The sequence below is a fragment of the Pan troglodytes genome, chromosome 10, assembly GCF_028858775.2.
Source record: "Pan troglodytes isolate AG18354 chromosome 10, NHGRI_mPanTro3-v2.0_pri, whole genome shotgun sequence".
NCBI lineage: Eukaryota > Metazoa > Chordata > Mammalia > Primates > Hominidae > Pan > Pan troglodytes.
Window position 1 is genome coordinate 124078935 of NC_072408.2, and position 23683 is coordinate 124102617.

The 23683-nt window shown below is 47.2% G+C and overlaps 1 protein-coding gene across 3 annotated transcripts in view; it reads right to left on the bottom strand.

The window, feature by feature from the left end:
* The window catches only part of NOS1 (nitric oxide synthase 1), a 151039-nt gene that overhangs the window by 69061 nt on the left and 58295 nt on the right, over positions 1-23683 (bottom strand). For all 3 annotated transcript variants that reach the window (XM_009426346.5, XM_016924328.4, XM_063785030.1), the window contains 5 exons: positions 10361-10489; positions 8137-8282; positions 6162-6324; positions 5302-5393; positions 792-933 (listed from right to left, as the gene is read on the bottom strand). In XM_009426346.5, coding sequence (XP_009424621.2) covers positions 792-933; positions 5302-5393; positions 6162-6324; positions 8137-8282; positions 10361-10489 — 672 coding nt within the window. The remainder of the gene's footprint in view (positions 1-791; positions 934-5301; positions 5394-6161; positions 6325-8136; positions 8283-10360; positions 10490-23683) is intronic.

Sequence of the window (23683 nt, forward strand, 5' to 3'; positions counted from 1 at the left end):
TACCACCCGGGAGGGGCTTGAGCAAAGGACAACGGTGAAATTCAGCGGGGTATGATTTGGGTGATAAAGGAAAGGTGGTAGCAGGCCTGTGTGCCTGAGATCATTCTAGACATGGGATGTGCTTGTGCTGTCATGTGGGCATGGTCCGTATAAGCTACCATATCTTACCTGTGCTACCTGCCCGCACTACCACCTGGAAGGAACTCTGGGCAGGGAGATGGTGGTAGTCACTTTCCTGGTGGCTTTTATGAATTGACTTGGGCTACCAGTAACTGTAGTGATGCTGGTGACAGACAAAGTCAAGCCTACTCAAAGGCTTGGGTGGCTCAAATTGTTGTATCAACAAATGAAGGAATGAAATGAAACTGACATTATCTCGTAACTCAGAAAATGTGGATGCCAGATATGGCTTCCATTTCTCGGCTCTTCCCTTCCTGGTGAGAGGCAGGAGATTTGGACTGTAGTTCTAGCTTTTCTTCTCTACTCATTTGGCAGTCTTGAGTAACTCACTTGGCCTTGGTGAGACTCGGTCTACCCATCTGTGAAATGGGAAAACAGTTCCCATCAGGAGGGCTGAGTGAGGTAATGGCATGAAAGTGACCAAATGTCCAGCTGTAAAAGAATTAGATTGGGGAACAGCCTGATGGAGAAGCAGGTTTGGAGAAGAGTAAACGACCCCATCAGCGGATCTCCCTGTGATGATAGTATTAAGCCCGAAAAAGTCTGTGGGTAAAAGTCTGGGGACATAAGAGCCCATGTTGGGGCAGGGTAGGGGGCGGAAACGCTCGCACCTCTGTGAACTGCACATTGGCTGGGTCCCCCAGGGTGGAGCCGTCGGGCTGCTTGTAGCCAGCGTAGCGGATGAGCTGGGAGTTCCAGACTCGGAAGTCGTGCTTGCCGTCTGTCCTCTGGGGGAATATGGTGATGGCGGACCTGTGGTGGAGAGAGGGGAACACCCGGCATCAGGGCGGGACTTGCGCTGTGGGAACATACTAAACATGGCGCCACCCAGGGCGACAGCTGCTTGAGGCTCAGGGTAGATTACCTCCGTGCCAAGGTCCCCAGGGCCAATGGAGCAGCGGTCGGAAGGGATGGGCCGTGCTCTGTTCCTCCACCAGAACTATGGTGTGAGGAAAACGGTGGAGGGGGTGGGAGCTCCCATGCCACCATGCTGAAGGAAAGAATCTCTTTCTAGCTGGAGACTTTTAAATAATATTGACTTGAGCCAGTCTTCCAAAGAGTTCTTTTGCAGCCAGTCATTTCCACGGAAACATCAGACCTTGTTTCCCTTTAAGAATGCACTACGCGCTGGGCGCGGTGGCTCATGCCTATAATCCCAGCACTTTGGGAGGCTGAGGCGGGTGGATCAGGAGGTCAGGTGTTTGAGACCAGCCTGGCCAACATAGTGAAACCCCGTCTCTACAAAAATACAAAAAGTCAGCTGGGTGTGGTGGCGCACGCCTGTAATCCCAGCTACTTGGGAGGCTGAGGCAGGAGAATAGCTTGAACCTGGGAGGCAGAGGTTTCAGTAAGCCAAGATCACACCACTGCACTCCAGCCTGGGCGACAGAGTGAGACTCCATCTCAAAAAAAAAAAAAAAGAATGCACTACAGGCCAGGCATGGTGGCTCATGCCTATAATCCCAGCACTTTGGGAGGCCAAGGCAGGCGGATCACGAGGACAAGAGACGGAGACCATCCTGGCACATATGGTGAAACCCTGTCGCTACTAAAAATACAAAAATTAGCTGGCTGTGGTGGCGGGTGCCTGTAGTCCCAGCTACTCGGGAGGCTGAGGAGAATCGCTTGAACTCGGGAGGTAGAGGTTGCAGTGAGCCGGGATCACACCACTGCACTCCAGCCTGGCAACAGAGCGAGACTCCCATCTCAAAAAAAGGGGGAAAAAAAAAAAAGAATGCACTACAGAATCCCGATTCCAGTCTTCTCCCAGCCATCATTAATTCTTATCCACTTTACCCACCCTCCTTACCAAAGTTTATAGACTTATCATTAAAAAGCAATCAGCTTGCATTTGTATTCACATTTATTTATTTAAAAGAAAATTGCAGGTCACCAGCCATTGGCTTCGCCTGCCTAAATAGGTAACAGTGAAGGCTGTATTCTTTTATTAATTGTGGAAAGATGTTGTCTGCTGAAGGTCCTAGCTGGAGCCCTGGTCTCTATGTTAAAAGGGAGATCAGCAAGTATTAGGTGTTAACAATATCTTAGCACCAAACTGAGCCTTTCTCCTCAACATCATCATCAGGATTGGAAAAAAAAAAAAAAAAAAAGGAAAGGAAAATAACTTTTTCACGATGTAGTTCAATGTCATCTCACAGCAGGAGCTCTTGCCAGCTGGACTCGTTGGTCCCCCATCCCAGGCTATGGAAACATGGTCCTGGCTTCTTGTGTCAACACAAAGATGGTATCTCGGGTCCAACTCGTTACTTATAGATCTTCTCACATATACATTTCTGTCCGAAACTGTGTCCCTGCTGATCCCCTTAGCTGGAATCTCCCTCTTCCATTTTATGTCCAAGTTCAAGACCTGACTCAAATCTGCTTCCTCCATACAGCAACCCCTGTCTCATCTAGTTTCATAGAGCCTTCTTTCTGAGCACGGTTTTTAGGTCTTACTCTCTACACAAGACAATTAGCATGTAATTCTGCTGGGGTGATGCATCACAGCTGAGGGTGAGTCTAGAATCCAGACTGGAGGCCAAAATCACATAGAGTCAAAGATGCTCTTAAAGATCTCTTAACAGAGGCGCCATCTTGGAGATGAACACAGAGTGAGTCAAACAGTTTTCCCTCCAGCACTAAAACACATTGCTGTTTCTCTGGTTGAACATCCGATAAAGGGTGTTTGTGTAATGTGTATATTTTAAAAGTGTGTTTAGAAACACTAGAATCACACCAGTGAGTGGGGTGTGATGCCTACTCTATGTGCAGAAACTGAGACCAACAGAGGAACCAGAACACACATCTATACCTGTACTCTCCTGCTTCCCTCAGCACAGCGTAAACCTGCATCTCTCCCTCTCTTCTTCTCTCTGCTGTCCTTCCCCTCTATGCACAGATTATTCCTATAACATTATATATATATATATATATATATATTTTTTTTTTTTTTTTTTTTTTTTTTTTTTTGAGACAGTCTCACTCTGTCACCCAGGCTGGAGTGTGGAGTGCAGTGGTGCAACCTCGGCTCACTGCAACCTCCACCTCCTGTGTTCAAGCAATCTTCCCACCTCAGCCTCCCAAGTAGCTGGGACTACAGGCACACTCCAGCACGTCCTACTAATTTTTTGCATTTTCTGTAGAGATGGGGTTTCACCATATTGCCCAGGCTGGTCTCAAACTCTTGAGCTCAAGTGATCCATTCACCTTGGCCTCCCACCTTGCTGGGATTTCGGGCGTGAGCCACAGCGCCCAGCTGCATGGTATACATTCTTATACAGTTCTCATTGCTTTCAGACATGAGGGTTAAAAACTATAGAAAGAAAAAGAATCTGCTGAATGTTTTCTTTAATAGAAGATCTCACAAAGACCCCTTAATACAGCAGTGAAAAAAGTGGAGGTGCACTGCTGGGACTGGGGTGACCCATGCTCAGAGCCTGCTCAGAGCCCCATTTGAAAACTACCAGAAGAGACTACGCGTGGTGGCTCACACCTGTGATCCCAGCACTTTGGGAGGCCGAGGCAGGTAGATAGCTGAGGTCAGGAGTTTGAAACTAGCCTGGCCAACATGGTGAAACCCTGTCTCTACTAAAAATACAAAAATTAGCTGGGCATGGTGGTGTGTACCTGTAATCCCAGATACTTGGGAGGCTGAGGCAGGAAAATTGTTTGAACCTGGGAGGTGGAGGTCGCAGTGAGCCAAGATTGTGCCACTGTACTTCAACCTGGGTAACAGAGCAAGACTCTATCTCAAAAAAAAAAAAAAAAAAAAAAAAGGAAATCCACCAGAAGAGCCCATAAACTCTTTGAGGGCCTAATCTCGACCAGGTCCGGATACACAAGAGGGTTCTTTAATATTCTTTAAGGGGTGAGGTCTCTTGGAAAAGAGTTGTCTTGGGAAAGAGACCTAAATACCAATTTCTCATGCAGGCCCAGGCTTAGATTACAGGCCGTTTTCTTACTGGTGGACTCAGAAAATTGGCAAACACCATTTCCTTCTTACGGAAGAGAAGAGACACATCTAAGAAAACCCATGTTTCATGCAGAGAAGCCACTTTTGGATGAACTCAGTGAAGCCCGGGCGCTTGTGGGAATATCTCTGCAGTGATCCTGTGTGGCTCCAAGATGGGGCTAGTGCTCAGTGGCTGGGAACAGATGCCGTGGCAGCAGTGAGCGGGCAGAGTCAACAAGTGTAGCCGGCTGTCTGTGGGGCCCCAGCTGTTCATTTCCACCTGTCCCTCTCCCAGCTGAGACTTGCCAGCGCGGCCGCCACCAGCCACATGGATGTCTGCCTGCCTCGGCCTGCTCCCTGTGGCTTTGTTCTTTGTATTGGTGAAGACGAGTCCAAGGCATGGCTTGGCTGGGTGGAACCTGAAGGAGCAGTTCCCATTGTATCAGCAAGAGAAACTGCCTTTTAAACCAAGGGAGATTTGGTTTGGTTTGTCTCCAGGCGACAGAGCAAGACACAGTAAAAGCAGGTCACCACCAGCAATAGGATTTTCTGATTCCCGGGAATCTCAACTATTTGTTCCTGTCCTCTCCAGGAAAGATACTGAACTGTGGGTTGAACGTGATGTTCGCTGCTGTAGTTTTGCAAACCACACAGGAATCCACTTGTCCCAGAAAAGAAGGAAAATGGGATGGTGTATGGAATAAAGATGCCGGGGCTGGGCGCGGTGGCTCATGCCTGTAATCCCAGCATTTTGGGAGGCCGAGGCTGGTGGAGCACTTGAGGTCAGGAGTTTGAGACCAGCATGGTCAACATCATGAAAGCCCGTTTCTACTAAAAATAAAAAAATTAGCTGGGTGTGGTGGCGGGTGCTTGGGTCCCAGCTACTCGGTAGGCTGAGGCAGGAGAATCGCTTGAACCTGGGAGGCAGAGGTTGCAGTGAGCCGAGATCATGCCACTGTACTCCAGCCCGGGCGACAGAGCAAGACTCTGTCTCAAAAAAATAAAAAAAATGAAAAAAAAAAAAAGATGCCAGGACACCTCTCCCAGCTTGGCCCGTGTGCCTGAGATGAGGTGCATTTCCCTGGCAGGTGAGCTGACTCCAGAGTCAAAGTACAATGCTGTGGGGACTTTTGACCTCCTGCTCCCCAGTGCCCAGCTGGTCAGCTCACCTGAGGTTCCCTTTGTTGGTGGCATACTTGACGTGGTTACAGATGTAGTTGAACATCCCGTGGGCCGTGGTGCAGTCACGGGCATCGAATACCTGGAAGAGGCACAGGGGGGAACTGATTGCCTCTTCTTTCCCTCCCCAGCTCCCCCAGCGCAATCTTCCCATTTTAGGAGAACCCAGATCCCACTCCAGCTGCTGCTACATTGGTGAAGTGGGCACCTCATTACTGAGTCCCAGGCTGCATTTTATATTTTCTCTTTTCTATCCTAATAACCAAGGCCAATTTGACCAGAAAAAAAAAAATCCCCTAAAAGTAGGCACGGCATGAAAGTGAACGTGGGAAAGGAATGGCAAATGAAGGAGGGGGTTTAGATGGGCTGGTTACATTTTCTGTTAGGTTATTAGGGATTAGGGATTAAAAAACAGAACAAAAATCAAACAAAACCCCCCTGATCTTGATAACAAATCTACTTCCAACTTTAAACTATTTTCTAAAATAAAATCATAACCAAGGGACACAGAAACTAATGCCTTCAGGGAGTAGGCAGATAAATAGGCTAAGCAGGTGCAAGACAAAAGGGAGTGGTAAGGTCTGCAGTCAACTGAAAAGTATAAGCCCTCCCTTCCAAGAGATATGCAAGTTCATTTTTGCAAAAGCACTGTGTTGGCTAAATAAGACATGATTATCATCTAGAGCTGGCTGTGATCTTGGAATGTGGGACCTCGTGACCATCATCTGATAGGTCACCATGGCTACCAGGTACCCTTGGTAGAAGCTTATCCTTTTTAAAGCTCCATCCATTCCCCTTCCCCTCTTCCCTCATTTAAGGGCTCTTCAAGGTATCTGACTTCACCACCTACCTGCAGCTTGGACCACTGGATCCTGCCCACACAGCGCGAGGCATTCCGCCAGGCGTGCTTGGCCCCATAGATGAGCTCTGTGTCCTTGAGCTGGTAGGTGCTAGTGGTTTCGATCTCTTTGTTCACCTCTTCCAGCCTTTCCATGTGGGCTTTGGAGCCAAATCTGAGTGAAGAGGAAGGGACATGGGAACATCACCCCCTCTTCTGAATTAGAAGTTAGTGGAAGGGGAGAGCTATTCCAAGAGGCTGGAAGCTACAAAAAATTCCAAGTTGATTTCTGGATGCAACAGTTTGATTTCTGGATGCAAGATAAAGCAGACACTGTAAACTCAAATGGCCACAAAGGCTGAACATTGTAGATATAAGTCAACCAGCTGGGTGGGGACTGTGGCAAACAAGTGAGCCAGGCCTTGTCCAAAGCGGGCAGCCACGGCTCCACTCCTGTCAGTTGTCACCTGACAGGAGTGGGGGCCCAGGACTGCTAAATCTTTCCAGAGAAACTGGAAATCTGAGTTTTAAAGGGAACTCTTATAATTTTTAAATGTTGGCAATGAATTCAATTTTAGAAAGTTAGAAAAATTTTTGGTTTACAAAATGGTATACAGGATAATATAATAAACTCCCATGTCCCAAGCCTAAAAAATACTATAATAGTTTCTTGGGGAATACTTCCCCACTGTAGCCCATTCTGTCCCCAGAAGTGACTGCTATCTTGAACCTGACATTTACCATTCTCATACACTTGTTTATATCTTTGCCACATGTATATCTATCCTTCAACCATGTACAATGTCATTTTGCATGTTTAAAGCATTCATATAGGCATATAGGCCGGGTATGGTGGCTCACACCTGTAGTCCCAGCACTTTGGGAGGCCGAGGAGGGTGGATCACTTGAGGCTAGGAATTTGAGACCAGCCTGGCCAACATGGCAAAACTCTGTCTCTACAAAAAATACAAAAATTAGCTGGGTGTGGTGGTGCGTGCCTGTAATCCCAGCTACTCAGGAGGCTGAGGCAGAGAATCGCTTGAGTCTGGGAGGCAGAGGTTGCAGTGAGCCAAGATCATGCCACTGCACTCCAGCCTGGGTGACAGAGCAAGACTCTGTCTCAAAAAAATAAATCAATAAAAAAAATTCATATAAATGGTGCTATACTGGATGTATCCTTTTACAATTTATCCTTTCTTTTGCTCAAAGTTAGCTATGAACATGAACTTCAATTCCATTAACATGCAGAGCGCTAATCCCTTTGATTTTTACAGTTGTATAGTATTCCATCACTGGAATATACCATAACTTACCCATTCTCCTGTTGATGGTGTTTATGTGGTTTCTTTCTTTTGTTTTTTTTTTTTTTGAGATGGAGTCTCGCTCTGTTCACCCAGGCTGGAGTGCAGTGGTGTGATCTTGGCTCACTACAACCTCCACCTCCCGGGTTCAAGCAATTCTCATGCCTCAGCATCCCAAGTAGCTAGGATTATAGGTGTGCACCACCATGCCCTACTAATTTTTGTATTTTTAGTAGAGGTAAGATTTCACCATTTTGGCCAGGCTGGTCTTGAATTCTTGGGCTCAAGCAATCTGCCCGCCTCGGTCTCCCAAAGTGCTGGGATTACAGGCGTGAGCCACTGCACCTGGTCTCTTGTTAGTTCTTTAATTTAATTTTTTCCTGCTATAAACAATGTTTCAGTGAACATTCTTACTGATGGTTCCTTGTGAACAGGTGTGAGAATTTCTTCAGAGTATGTATCTAGGCATGGAATTGCTTGAAATCTTTCAAATTATAAGCAACCCTTTGCAGGTGAAACAAAAGCACTCCTGGGGAACAGATGTGACCTATGGGTAGCCAGTTTTAAGCCTCTGTGTATGGCAGAGGCCTTGTGCCTTGGCCTTGGTTTGCAAAGTTGGGGCTGACATCTTTCTCTCCAGCATTCGATAACTCACCTCGGGCTCCCCGGAATTGACACACACTTGCCTTTTAATTGATGAATAGTATTGATCAATAAACTCTTTGGCGAGAGGGAAGAGCTGTTCTTTTGTGCGGACATCTTCAGGCCTCCTTGCATGCTGAGAAGGATGCATGATGGAGCCCATGCAGATGTACTCAGTGCATCCCGTTTCCTGGAAGATCAAGAGATTTGGGGTACTGCTTGGTTTTACCCAAGAGTGGCAGGTGTTAGGCTGTGGGCTTGGATCTCGTACTCATGGTTGAGTTTATCTGGCCCTTAATTCCCAGAGGCAGTTTCTCAAGTACCAGCTTCAAATCCTTGCTGGATATGGTCATAGTCATGTTAAGGAACAATAAGTAGCATTTTAAGGTTCCTAAAGTATTTGCTCTACTCATCTTGGGAACAGAAGCTTTTTGACTAGGAATCAGAATCATTGGTACTAAAATCTGAAATATTTTTAGATTTTGCATGATGATCAAGGAGGAACTAATAGAGTGGCTACAGTAACTCATTTGAATGCATCTATGATAGACTGATTGCAAAATAGGACCCTAATTTTTCCCCTCCCTGTATTCACACCCTTTGAGATGTGGCTTTACAGTAATTCTCCATGAAGAAGTGGAACCTATCCCTTAACCCCTTGACTCTGGGCTGGTTTTGACCCTTAGGATGTGGCAGAAATGACCTTGTGACAACTCTGAGTCTAAGCCTCAAGAGTTCTTGCATGTTTCTGCTCATTCTCTTAGAACCCTGCAACTACATGTGAACAAGCCCAAGCTAGCTTGCTGGAAGAGGAGAGACCACATGGAACAGGGTTGAGTTATCTCAGCCAGGACCATCCTAGACCACCCTGACCTTAGCTGACCCCTCAGATGTAACTACAGATGCATGAGAAAGCCTCACCAAAATCAACAGAGTCTGGACCAGATCAATCACTGATCTACCCAGCCAATCCGTAGACTTTTGAAAAATAATACATAGTTTTAATAGTTGTTTTCAGCCACTAAGTTTCAGGGCAATTTGTTACATTGTAATAGCTTGCAAATACCATTCTTCCAAGAGGCCCAGGTTCAACAAAAATTTAAAGCAATATAATGGTTTGTTGACTATTAAAAATATGAAATAAAAATACTGAGGACACACTGTGAAATCAAGGAAGGGTTTGTTTAATACTCCACCAGTGGTCAGACTGTGAGAGACAGAGATGATATTCACAAGCAGCAACTCTCCTTAGATTCTTTTGTGTACTGGGTTCACAAATAAAAAGCATTTACATAAGAGAGTGAGAATCCACCAGTGGTTCTCAAACAGGGGTGAATTTCTTGCCCAGGGAATGTTAGGTAATGTCTTGGAGACTGTAAGAGTTGAAGAAGGAAGAAAGAAACATGAAAAGTGGCTTAACAGTCAGAGACAGGTTTATTTTAAAGAATAAACCTGAGAGGGGCTTCTGGCCAAGTTAGGTTAGGAGCACTCTTTATTGTTTTTCTTTAAGTTCGGGATACACGTGCAGAACGTGCAGGTTTGTTACATATGTATACATGTGCCATGGTGGGCACCTATCAACCCATCATCTAGGTTTTAAGCCCCACATACATTAGGTGTTTGTCCTAATGAGGAGCACTCTTTTTTACAGACTAAGAGTATTTAAGGGTTTAGGGTGGTAGAGCTTATCACAAGCTTGGAATGTTTCTGTGTCTCTTTGTCTTGCTTATCTGGGAGGGAGAGTTTTTGTGTCTGTTCCCATATATTTTCTTGCAGCTGCAGGCATACCCCGCAAGTCTGCTTTTAGCTTCCCTATCTTTGCGCATCTAAAGGGAAAGGAATATGCTTATTAAGGCCCACTGTTTTACTGGAGCCCATTGTATGAGTTTGAAGTTTGGTGGTTACCCAAGAGACTTTCCCCCCTCCCTGTGTGCCCGAGCTGTCTTATCTGTGTTTTACTATCTGCTTTTTCTGGCTGCTTGTTGTTAGAAGGGAGGTGATTTCCTTGAAATACATGAAGTTAGAAAGGGAGCTGGAACTTAAAATGGCAGTGTTTGCCCAAGATGGCAGTGCTCCTGCTCTGTCAGAGACATTTTTGGTTGTCATAACCTGGAAGGGGGCGTACTGACATCTAGGGGGTATGGGTCAGGGGTGGTGCTCAACACCCTACAACAGAGGACAGCCCCCACAACAAAGACTTATCCGACTCCAAATGTGGATAGTGATGAAGCTGCCACCCTCTCATCTACACCCTGCTGGGATACTTACCAATGTGCTCTTAAGGTGGAGGGTGTCAGTGAGAACCACCTCAGTCTCCCAGTTCTTGACCTTGAGGAAGCGTGGACACTTGGAGGGGCTGCCATTCTTTGTGGGGGACTGTTTTCCTGAGGCAGGGGGCTGCAGGAGAGAATGAAGGTGGAAGATGAGGCAGGGCCTTGAGTGGACTGTAACATTGTCTCCACAGAGGCTGGGAGAGCCATTGCTCTTCCTGGGATCTGCCTTGAGTGACCAACTGTCTACATCCAGAGTAAGATCCAGCCCTTCCTGCTTGACATGTACAAGGTTCCTGGGAACCTGATTTCCCCACCTACATGGAAAGAAACACCATGGAAGAGCCTCTAGGATTCTGCTCTGGGGAGAGGGGTCAGGAACTCAAAGGTGGTCTCTCTGGTTCAACAGGGTCTGACACACTGAGGAAGGACTCAGTGAATATTTGTTGAATGAATACATGACTGAAAGGACACCATCAGCCTCTTTGAATGATAATAGCCCCCAGCACCGAGGCATCAAACCTAAAGCTGGGTCGATTTACTTGGATTTCTAGGCCTTTCTGTGACAGTCCAAACTCACCATTTCTGGCGAGTACTGAGAAAACAGAAAGATTTAAATTGAAAAATTTTGGGCCAGGCACAGTGGCTCACACCTGTAATTCCAGCACTCTGGGAGCCCGAGGTGGGCGGATCACTTGAGATCAGAAGTTCGAGATCAGCCTGGCCAACTTGGTGAAACCTTGCCTCTATTAAAAAATACAAAAATTAGCCAGGTGTGGTAGTGCACACCTGTAATCTCAGCTACTTGGGAGGCTGAAGCAGGAGAATCACTTGAACCCGAGAGGCAGAGGCTGCAGTGAGCCAAGATTGCACCACTGCACTCCAGCCTGGGAGACAGAACGCGACTCCATCTCAGAAAAATAATAATGACATAAAATAAAATAAATTGAAAAAATGTGAAGCAAAGAATATTGTCCCCAAATTTCTGGGGGACTTTTAAAACTTCCAGGCTTTTTCCTGCCTCAGGGCCTTTGCACTTACCGTCCCCTCTGTCTTGAACACCTACATGGAAAGAAACCATGGAAGAGCCTCTTTATGGGGACCTTTAGTCCCCCATTTGTCTTCACTCTGCAAATGATTTGGCTAGTAGGTGAGTGGGGATAAATCTCAGGCTGACCAGTGTTGGCCCATTCATTGTAGACCTCACTGATAAGGATTACATCTGTCTTTTTTTTTTTTTTTTTTTTTTTGAGATAGGGTCTTGCTCTGTCACATAGGCTGGAGTGCAGTGGTGCAATCATAGCTCACTGTAGCCTTGACCTCCTAGGCTCAAGCAATCCTTCCACCTCACCCTCCCAAGTAGCTGGGACTACAGGTGCGTGCCACCATGCCCAGCTAATTTTTTATATATTTTGTAGAGACAGGGGTCTCACTATGTTGCCCAGGCTGGTCTTGAACTCCTAGACTCAAGTAATCCTCCTGCCTCAGCCTCCCAAAGTGTTGGGATTACAGGTGTGAGCCATCGTGCCTGGCCTAGGATCACATCTGTCTTGGATGCTCCTGGGTTATTGTCTACCTGCCTGGGCACAGGCACACACATGCATCAGGCAAGCATTGGTCACTTAGTAACTCTAAGGGAGGGGCAGCAGGTGCACCCTGATGCGAAAGCCAAGCAAGATCAGGGAGAAGATGAGCCAATGTTAAGTGACACTCATGCAAAGAGTACATCAGTGCACAGTGGCCTTGAGGCAGGGCATTCATACATTCAATTAGCATTTATTGAGCACCTATTATAATACATGCTCAATAAATAGGCACTGGGGATTCAGCAGTGAAGAAGACAGACAGGGACCTTGCCCTCTGGAGTGTTATGTGGTAGAGGTGGAGATAAACAGTAAGTAAACTAATATAGGGTCAGTATAATTCCAGGTGATGATAAGAATAGAAAATGGGGAGGTGACTGTAACTAAGTGGAGGGGAGAAGGGCAAGTGCAAAGGCACTGACGTGGGAATGAACTTGTTAAGTTCAAAGGACCAGCAAGGAGGTTGAGTGTGGCTGGAGTGTATGCATGAGGGCAAGTGTAAGGAGATAAAATCAGAAAGGAGGCAGGGCACTCATCTCACTGGCTTGGAGGAGCTCAGCCTGATGAGGGTAGCTGTGAATTATGAACAAATGAGCTGGATCGAAGTCCAGGATAGAAGTCACAGAGAACTGCGAAGGACTAATACTGAAAACTAACATTAAATGAGCACTGATTATGTGCCAAGCAACAACCTTATTATCTCCATTTTACAGATTAGGAAACTGAGGCACAGAGAGGTTAAGTTGCCCAAGATTGTAGAGCTAATAAGCTGAAGAAAGGAGTCCAATCCAGGCAGTCTGGCTCCCAAACCATGCCCTTAACAGCTTGACTATCCTGCCTCCTGGCCATTAAGAATAATTCATTCATTTAACATATGCTTATTGAGTAGTTCCTATGTGCCAGGTGAGGCAGCAGAGACCAAGACTATAGTGACAAGCTAGATGGATGTGATCTCTGCTCCCATGGAGTCACAGTCCTGTAGGGGGTGATGAAAACTGAATGAGCCATTGCAATCGATTTAGCACAATGGATGCCATTACATGGGACCTTGGCAGCACAGGGGAGGTGGGAGCACATAGAAGACACATCTAACTTCTAGATCGAGACCAGAAGATGAGTATGTGCTAGCCAGGCAAGGAAGAGGAAGCAAGGTCTTACAGGCAGAGAGAACAGATCATGCAGAGGTCCTGAGTTAAGAGAACTATCATGGCCACCTTTGCAGCCAGTGGAATAAGAGTTCTGAGTTCTGTGTTAAAGCATTCATGGCGCCATGTTGGAGCCTGGGGAACAGGAGGTGGGGAAGAGCGTGCCACTGTTAAAGACTGCTCCGGAAGAGTGCAGGCTGTGGCAGCACAGGGAACACATGGAAGGTGCTAGGATTCATAATCTTCCACGTCTCCCGGCCCTCACCAGATCTGGTCCTCCTCAGTGCCGGGCGCTACCAACCATCTGTGCAGGACAAGCCACAGGTGGGAGCTATCTTAATCATCAGCCTCTTCTCTATCTCCCACACCCAACTCATCACTGACTCTCCCCCATTTTAGCTTTTTAACTAGCTCTAGAATCCATTCACTCCTCTCCCCTTCCACTGGCCAGCACCCTGACTAAGTCATCTCTTACTTGGATGATCATAGTCACCCCCTAAATGTTAGCCATTATTTATTATTATAAATGTTATTATTATGTGACTACTAGCCCAATTTACAGTATTAGAAGTATAAGTATTTCTTGTAGTACTGCAATACTTCTGCAAGTATTATTACTTGTATCACTTGTATATTATTACTTGTATTATTACTACTTGTATTATTACTTGTATTACTATTATTACTTGTATTATTATTACTTATATTATTACTTGTATTACTATTATTATTACTTCTGCAAGTATTACTACTACACTACCACACTGGGAGCATGATAAAGGTTTGGGCGAGTTCTTTCCTTTGTTCCTCATTTATACTTTCTAGCCTGTCTAAGTTATTGTGCCCATGTTTCCCTAGGAAGTTGGATACAAACAACCCCACTTTGTTCAAACGTCTGGCCAGGCACCCTAAACACTTCTTTAAGATCCTGTCTCCCCTCCTGTGTCTTCCAGGAGGAGTCTTGGAGGTGATGAAAGTCACATCTGGGCAGGGCTTTGTAGTAAACACATCCCTCTGATTGTGCCCACAACCTGTATCATTGAGAAAAAAACCAAATAATCCTACCTTGCCCACAGGAAGGCACCCCAGCCATTCTCCCTACATACCCAGTTTCACTCAGCCAGTTTAGAAACCCTCTCGGCCACCCATGTGAACACTGTAGAGGCTGAGGAGCAGCTGAAATCCCAGGGCGGGGATGACAGATGTGGTGATGACATCGGGTCTGGGCCCAGGACTCAGAGGGTGGGGGGCCAGGCGTGAGGAGGGGGAGCAGGGTGTGGCCTGTGGGCGGCAGCCGACAGTCTTCATCGCCAGGGAGGGGGAGGAGTGAGATAACAGGACTAATAAAAGAGGCCATCTGTTGAGGTCCCAGATGTGCGAGGGGTGGTCGTTACGAGTCAAGTAATTGGCTGCCCGAGTGCGAGCCGTGCCACCCTCCGCCCTGGGTTTCACTGGATTGCACACTTGAAACCAGGCATTAGGAGGCTTCTGGCAGGGCTGTTGTACTTGGCGCTTTGATGTTTTAATTAGCCAGCAGCAATATTAGATGACTCAGGAGGGGAGAAACGGGGAGATTAATATAGCAGTCAGGGGCCCTGCATGCAGGATGCAAATGACTATTCTGAGTGGGCACCAAAGTTCTCCTGGTCAAAATGCAGATTAGCAGCACTTGTGAGTTATTATGTTGGGCACAGGGCACAAGTGGGCTTTGGGCTGTGGCTACATACTCCCTTTTCTGGCTTTATGTCTGCAGTGGGGACAATGGAAGCTTTTAGGTGGGAGGAGACATTGGCTCGCTCTTTGTGGACCCCTGGGACACCCGCCCCTAAGTGTGCAAAGGAGGCCATGATCTCATGGGCATTTTCATAGCCTTGTCAACACCTCTTTGCCTAGGAAGCTTGCAGAGGCCCTGAAGGAATGAAAGGAAATGGTCCTGCAGCCAGGCTCAAAAGGAGGCAGGGAGGTGCGGTCATGTCAGCCTGGACTCCGGAGCTGAGAATGCCACTTCCAAGGACTGCTGAAGCTCTGATTCCTTTTCCCCTCTCCTTTTCTCCCTTCTTTCTCCCCTTCAACAAGTGCATATTGAGCACCTACTATATTTTGGGGACTAGTATTCTAGGACTCAGCAGCCACTGAATGACTCTCATCCCACAACTGGGAAAAGCATCTTACAGCTGCTTCTTCTAAAGCAGAGATCTGCAGACGGCGTGGCCCACTGTCTGTTTTTGTACAGCTTCTGAGCTAAGAAGGATTTTTTCCATTTTTGGGTTATTGAATGCAAAAATCAAAAGGAGAATATTTTGTGACACACAAAAGTTATATGATGTTCAAATGTTAGTATCCATAAATAAAATTTCATTGGGGCTCATTTGAGTCCATATAGCATGTGGCAGCTTTGACATGACAATGTCAGAGCTGGCTAGTATTTTGATAGAGTCCAAGGCCATGTGGCCCACAAAGCCAAAAATATTTATCTTGTCCTTTAGATAAAAGGTTTGTGGATGCCTGATGTAAAGGGTTGAATTCCAGTGGCTGACCCCGATCACTGAGTTTGCTCAAATGCTGTCATGTTAGAGATCTTTCCTGATCATTCTTTTTTTTTTTTTTTTTTGAGATGGAGTCTCACTCTGTCGCCCAGGCTGAAGTGCAGTGGTGTGGTCTTGGCTCACTGCAACCTCCATCATCTCCTGGGTTAAGTGATTCTCCTGCCTCAGCCTCCTGAGTAGCTGGGATTACAGGCATGCGCCACCATGCCTGGCTAATTTTTCTATTTTTTTTTTTTTTCAGTAGAGACGAGGTTTCACCATGTTGGCCAGGCTGGTCTCGAACTCCTGACCTCAGGTGATCTGCCCACCTCAGCCTCCCAAAGTGCTAGGATTACACATGTGAGCCACTGTGCCAGCTGTGATCATTCTTTAAAGCAGTGTCACTTCCTTGTCATTCTCTGCCCCCAATCACCCTTACCATGCTTTGTTTTCCCCATAGCACTTAACACTACCTGTGGTCATCATGAGCATATATGTACCTGGACATGTATGTGCATACCTACATTTCTATATCTTGTAGATATAGATTTACATTTACCTATATAGGCATTTAGATAATACTTGTTTTCTGCCTACCCACTGTTCAGTTTGTTCTATCCCTGAAACAGTGCCCAGCACACAGTATATGTTCAATAAACATATGAGATCTGCATGAGACTGCATTCTGTCCTTCCTCCAAATTTATTTGAAGCCTGTGATAGTTAATATTGAGTGTCAACTTCATTGGATTGAAGAATGCAAAGTACTGTCCCTGAGTGTGTCCGTGAGGGTGTTGCCAAAGGACACTAACATCTGAGTCAGTGGACTGGGAAAGGCAGACCCACCCTCAATGTGGGTGGGCACAATCTAATCAGCTGCCAGTGCAGCCAGAAGAATAAAAGCACCAGAAGAACGTAAAAAGACCAGACTGGCTTAGCCTCCGAGCCTACATCTTTCTCCTGTGCTGGATGCTTCCTGCGCTTGAACATTGGACTCCAAGTTCTTTAGCTTTGGGACTCGGGCTGGCTTCCTTGCTCCTCAGCTTGTAGATGGCCTATTGTGGACCTCACCTTGTGTTCGTGTGAGTTAATACTCCTTAATAAACTCCCCTTTATATATACATCTATCCTATTAATTATGTCCCTCTAGAGAACCCTGACTAATACAAAGCCCTAACCTCCATCCCCCACCCCCATGTGATTTTGTTGGGAGATAGAACTTTTAGGAGATAATGAAGGTTAAACAAGATCATAAGGGTGGGGCCCTAATCTGATAGGATTGGTGGCCTTATATGAAAAGGAAGAGAGAGCTCTTTCTCTTTGTCTGCCATGTGAGGACACAGAGAAGGCAGATGTCTGCAAGCTGACAAGAAAGCCCTCTCCAGAACCTGACCATGCTGGCACCATGATCTTGGACTTCCAACCCCCAGAACTGTGAGCTGTAAATTTCTGTTGTCTAAGCCACCCAGGCAATGGTCCTTTGTGATTAAAACCTGAGCAAACTAACACAAGGTCTAAAAAGTTTCAACACTATAGAGTTCCTTAAATGCTAAGCCAAGGATGTTGGCCTTGATTTCATAGAGTGAGTGATCTTATCTCAGCTGGATTTTAGGAAAGACATGATTGCAAGGATTGCAAGAGGGAGAGGGTCAAGGCAGAGAGACCCATGAGGAGGATGGTACAATGAGGCCAGGAGTAGCCATGGGGTTGGAATGCAGCTGCAGGGGCAGCAGGACTGGAAGCAGGGAACTGAAGGTTGGGGGCTCTGGAAGTGGAACTGAGAGTCTCTGGGTAGGAGAGGATCGGGGCAAAGGATAAAGTCAACATGGATTGGGTAAGTGGAAGGATGGTGGGCTTTTTTTTGAGATAGAGTTTTGCTCTTGTTGCCCAGGCTGGAGTGCAATGGTGCGATCTCAGCTCACTGCAACCTCTGCCTCATGGGTTCAAATGATTCTCCTGCCTCAGCCTCCTGAGTAGCTGGGATTACAGGCATGTGCCACCACGCCTGGCTAATTTTTGTATTTTTAGTGGAGATGGGGTTTCTTCATGTTGGTTGGGCTGATCTCAAACTCCCGACCTCAGGTATCCACCTGCCTTGGCCTCCCAAAGTGCTGGGATTATAGGCATGAGCCACTGCACCCAGCTGGATGGTGGGCTTTTTAGCAGACGCTAGGAAGTAAGAAGCAGGTGTGCTGGGCAGTGGACGGAGGGAGGTTTTTTAGGCAAGAAGACAGAAACTCAGCACCAGAACTCAGAACACCTAGACACAGAGGCCAAGCACCTGCCCTTCCCCAGTAGTGGCTGTCACTGTCACGAGCCTCACAGTGAAACCAGGACTGACAGCTACACCAGGGGAGGCAGGCAGGCGCCTCCAAGACATACAACATCTTAGGAGCTATTATGGCAGCAGTCCTCAACCTTTTTGGCACCAGGGATCGGTTTTGTGGAAGACAATTTTTCCATGGACTGGTGGTCGGGGGCATGTTCAGGATGATTCAAGGGCATTACATTGATCGTGTGCACTATTTCTATTATTATTATATTATAATATACAATGAAATCATTACACAACTCACCAGAATGTACAATCAGTGGGAGCACTGAGCTTGTTTTCTGCAACTAGATGGTCCCATCTGGGGGAGATGGGAGACAGTGACAGATCATCAGGCATTAGATTCTCATAAGCGCAGGCAGCCTAGATCCCTTGCAGGTGTGGTTCACAGTAGGGTACGAGCTCCTATGAGAATCTAAGGCCACCACTGATCTGACAGGAGGCAGAGCCCAGGCGGTAATGCGAGCGATGGGGGCAGCTGTAAATACAGATGAAGCTTCACTTGCTCGCCTGCCGCTCACTTCCTGCTGTGCAGCCCAGCTCCTAACAGGCCAGTACTGGTCTGTGGCCTGGGGTTTGGGGACCCCCGTATTATGGGCTGAACCATGTCCTCCCTCCCCATCCCCATCAAATTCATATGTTGATGTCCTAAACTGCCTCAGAATATGGCTTTCTTTGGAGTTAGGGCCTTTACAGAGGAAATCAAGTTAAAAATGAGGTCATCAGCATGGGCCCTGATCCAGTAGGGCTGGTGCCCTTACAGAAAAGAGAAATTTGAAGGCAGATGTGCTCACAGGGAGAGCGCCATGTGAACATGAAGATGGCCACCTACAAGCCAAGGAGGGAGGACTGGGTCAGCTTCTCCCTCCCAGCCCTCGGAAGGAACCAGCACCGCCAACACCTTGATTTTGTATTTCTGGCCTCCAGAACTGTGAGGCAATCCATTCTGCTGTTTAAGCCACCAGTTGGTGGTGTTTTATTACAGCAGCCCTAGTAAACTAATCTAAGAGCTAAGGCCTAAACTTGTACAAAGCAAGTCGCTTCTTATTCTTATGCTATCGGCACCAGTGACAGCTCCTCTATTAGAGGCCTGCAGCAACCTGCCCTGTTTGGCTTGTCCTGAAATGAGGGCAGCACACCGGGGCTGAGCTGGGCAGAGGGCCATTCACACCAGGGGCCAGACGCCACACACTGCGCCCTTTGCTGCAGCCCTGGGCGGCACCGCACCCACCTGTGGGTACCACCTCTCCCGGGCAGCAAGCATAACCTGGTTACAAGCTGGGGCAGCTCAGGGTCCAGGCCCACAGACTCACAAAACCAGAAGGTACCCACTTATCCGTACAATTAAAAAATTGCTGTGTATAGAACTTAACCAAGTGTATTTAGTACTTTGGAATATAATTTCCTTTAGTGTATTCAAAGCACTATGTCTAAAGTGATTCGTTCCTTAAGATAACTCCATATAAACTTGACATTGCTGGCTGGGCGCGGTGGCTCATGCCTGTAATCCCAGCACTTTGGGAGGCCGAGGTGGGCGGATCACGAGGTCAGGAGATCAAGACCATCCTGGCTAACACGGTGAAACCCCACCTCCACTAAAAATACAAAAAAATTAGCCGGGCGTGGTGGCGGGCGCCTGTAGTCCCAGCTACTCGGGAGGCTGAGGCAGGAGAATGGCTTGAACCCAGGAGGCGGAGCTTGCAGTGAGCCGAGATCGCGCCACTGCACTCCAGCCTGGGCGACTGAGACTTTGTCTCCAAAAAAAAAAAAAAAAAAAGTTGACATTGCTTACTCTGCCTCTCTCTCTCTCTTCTGTAATTCAACAGTCTGTAGATCTGTAGAAGGTGATTAAAAAAGGGGGTGCTTGGGAGTCAGACTCACCCCAGTTAAGGATTCAGGGTGATAGTGGAGACCTCTGGAGGACCAAGGGGCATCAAGGCTGAATTTTTTAAGCTTTCTCCAAATTGCAGTGATATCATAGTATAGCCAGATGTTACTGGACAACTTTCAGCTTGGTCCCATTACCAGACCAGAATGTATATATACACTAGGAATTAATCTTAACATCAATCCCGTAATTATCTCGTGGCCTGCCCTATGATACTGCATCGTACTGTGTTTGTTTGTTGAAAGCCTTAACTTGCTAAATGCAAATATTGAAAATGCACAACAAGTTTCATGTTTATGTTTTGGCCCTTGTATCTTAGAAAATCCTGGGAACCTCAGGAAATGGAAATAGGCTGGGGCTGTTGACCTGTAAGAGCCTCTGTTTGGTGGGAGGTTGGTTTTGGCAACTGATACCAATTTACAGAGAGGAAGAAAAATGACTTTGACCCAGCTTGCCCTTTTTGGGAAAAGCATTTCAATATGGGGTGACGCAGTGAAGGAGCGTGCAGAGTGGTGTCACTGATTGTGAACCACAGTGTCATTGTCAGACCTGGACAACAGTCGGGACAGCCTGCGTTGAATATACTCACTCTTAAAACAAACAGTTAGCAAAATATGTGGAAATTCCAGCAGGGCTGAACCCAAACACCAGTCAATTCACGCACCACTTCCTGGCTCCACCCTGGCTCTGACCACCCCGGACAGCAAGTTTGGTTGCTGGCCTCTTGGCTCAGTGACCTATAAAGACCTGGGAATCACTGAGCAGGCGATGGCTCAGGTGGAAGGAAGGAAGATGCCTCTGGGGTGGAGAGAGACTGTGTTCAGTATACATCCCTAGAAAGCATCTTGGGGGGTCTGCTGGTTTGAGGGCACCCTGGGAATGTTGGATCACCCTAAGAAGTGGGGCACTGAAGATGCCTTGGGGAAAATCCAACTTGGGTATCTAGACCAAGGCAAGGGATACCTGACCTAATTGAAGTAGGGGCAAAAATGAGTTGGACCGCAGCTTAGAACTAGGGATTTGGGGCATCCTCCTACAGAGGGAAATTAATCTCAAAATGCAAGAGGTTTCTCAAATGCTTCGAGAGAGACTTAGGGAAAGGAGTAATCAAGAAGCACCCTGAGATGTCAGCCTCAAGGGAGCCAATGGACTCTGCCAAAGCCAGCCAAGGCAGCTCTGTGGGTAATATCTGTGCATGAGTCTATGAAACCCCAAATATCACAATATGATGACTACTGTGTGTATTTCCATCTGTAGTTTGTCTTGAAAGTAGAAGTTTTCAGAAGTTGAGGTGCATATTAAATGAGAAGAGGGGATGGCTCGGCTGTGAACTGCTCCAGGGCAGTGATCATACTCAATTTCATTTCTTTTGAGACAGAGTCTCACTCTGTCACCCAGGCTGGAGTGTAGTGGCACCATCTTGGCTCACTGCAACCTCCGTCTCCCAGGTTCAAGCGATCCTCCTGCCTCAGCCTCTCAAGTAGCTGGGATTACAAGTGTGTGCCACCACACCTGGCTAATATTTTTTGTATTTTTAGTAGAAACAGGGTTTCACCATGTTGGCCAGGCTGGTCTCAAATTCCCAACCTAAAGTGTCCCACCTGCCTCTGCCTCCCAAAGTGCTGGGATTACAGGCATGAGCTACACCTGGCCTTCATTTCATTTTGAGTAACATTCAGTAAATGCCTATTTGGTGCCTGACCTGGGCTAGGCCACTGCACATCCATGGGCTCATTGAATCCTCATGGTAACCCATTCTTCAGATCAGAAAATAGAGGCTGTGAGAGGTGACGTGGCTATCCCCAAATTAATGAAAAACAAGCAATAGAGCTGGGCTTGGAATCCAGGCCCTCAAAGTTCCCCTCTTTCCACTCAAGGCCCTCCTGCTCTTTTCTCTGTGTGTTTCCACAGCCCGGCCCCCAGGAGGCATAAATCACATCTGTCCCATTGATTTCAATGAGTGACAAAGATGATGATGTGGTCACAAAGGGGAGGAGATGCAGCCTTGTCATGAGTCAATGGGTGGTCACTTTGGGCTTTGGGTCACCTGTTGGCCACAAGGGTTTCACCTGTAAAATGGGCACAATGCTTCTTATCTGCCTCAAATTCGCAATATATTATTTAGCCAAATAAAAACAATAGTAATGACCCCAACATTTGTTGAGCATTTATTCTGTGCCAGGCCCTGTAGAGTGGGCTCAGGGCTCCATGGCCTGGGTTCAAATCCCATCTCCATCACTTACTGGTTATGCGACCCTCGTTGAGCCACAAAACCCTCTGTGATTCTCAGTTTCCTCATCTGTAAAATGGAGACAATCACAGTATTTCATTGGGTTGAGCTGGGGGTTCAATGAGGCCATGGACCTAAAGTGCTTAGCACAGTACCTGATATTGCTCAATAAATATATTAGGTCCCGTTGTTATGGTTGACATCATTATCTCATACGTTATCTCATTTCATCCTCCCCACAACTTGATGAGCCTATTAGTCCCTATTAGGAAAGGGAGGCTCAGCACAGATGCTATTAATAATTAGTTGTCGGCTGGGCACGGTGGCTCACGCCTGTAATCCCAGCACTTTGGGAGGCCGAGGTGGGCGGATCATGAGGTCAGGAGATGGAGACCATCCTGGCTAACATGGTGAAACCCCGTCTCTACTAAAAATACAAAAAATTAGCCGGGTGAGGTGGCGGGCGCCTGTAGTCCCAGCTACGCGGGAGGCTGAGGCAGGAGAATGGCGTGAACCCCAGGGGGCAGAGCCTGCAGTGAGCCGAGATCGGGCCACTGCACTCCAGCCTGGGTGAAAGAGCGAGACTCCGTCTCAAAAAAAAAAGAAAAAAAATTAGTTGTCTGACCAAGGTCACCAGCTTGGCGCTGGATTCCTGGCCTCAGTGCTGTGGGCTCGTGAGTCCAAGGGTTAAAATGGCTACACACCTGCACCGTGATATTGTTATCACTGTTACTTTTTAAAAATTTTTTATTTTTTTGAGATAGGGTCTCACTCCAGTGCCCAGGCTGGAGTGCAGTGGCACGATCTCAGCTCAATGCAACCTCCGCCTCCCAGGTTCAAGCAATTCCCCTGCCTCAGCCTCCTGAGTAGCTGGGACTACAGGCACACGCCACCAAGCCCAGCTAATTTTTGTATTTTTAGTAGAGACAGGGTTTCACCATGTTGGCCAGGCTGGTCTCGAACTCCTGATCTCAAGTGATCCACCCTCACTGGCCTCCCAAAGTGTCGGGATTACAGGTGTGAGCCACCGCACTGGGCCATTGTTACTGTTATTTTTATCCTGACATCATTACCGTACAATGAGTCAGGGCTGATTTAGAAGGCTTCCTGGTGAGCATGCTGGGTTGTCTCCAAGAGGCAGAGCATTTTACTGGTTTGCCTTCATTCAGACCCAGGCCGGCTGGGGCTGGCTACACCCTTTTGGTTTTCAGCAAGGCCAGCAGTAGCAGGCCAGTTGGTGTCATCCTGGTGACCTTGGATCCCCTAAAGATTGGGAAAGAAACGGCCCACAAGCCTGTCCCCCACCTTTCTCATAATTTAGAGCTCTCTAGAGAAGCTGGGGGGTGCTGTCATTTACCTGGAAATAGGGAAAATCTTCTCAACAGATTTTGACATTTTGAAAGCAGCTAGCAAGCCCTACGTCCCCAGGGGTGAGAAAATGCCATGATCCTCAGGCGGCTGAGCTTGGGGAGTGGGATTTCGATATAACAGTGATCTCTCTATCTGATCACCTTTACCAGCTAGAGGCTGGAGGGAGGGGCAAGGGCAATGGGAAGGATGGAAAAGAGGAGAGAACCCCAAATGAAAACACCACTTCCCAGGTCCAGCCCCGTCCCCAC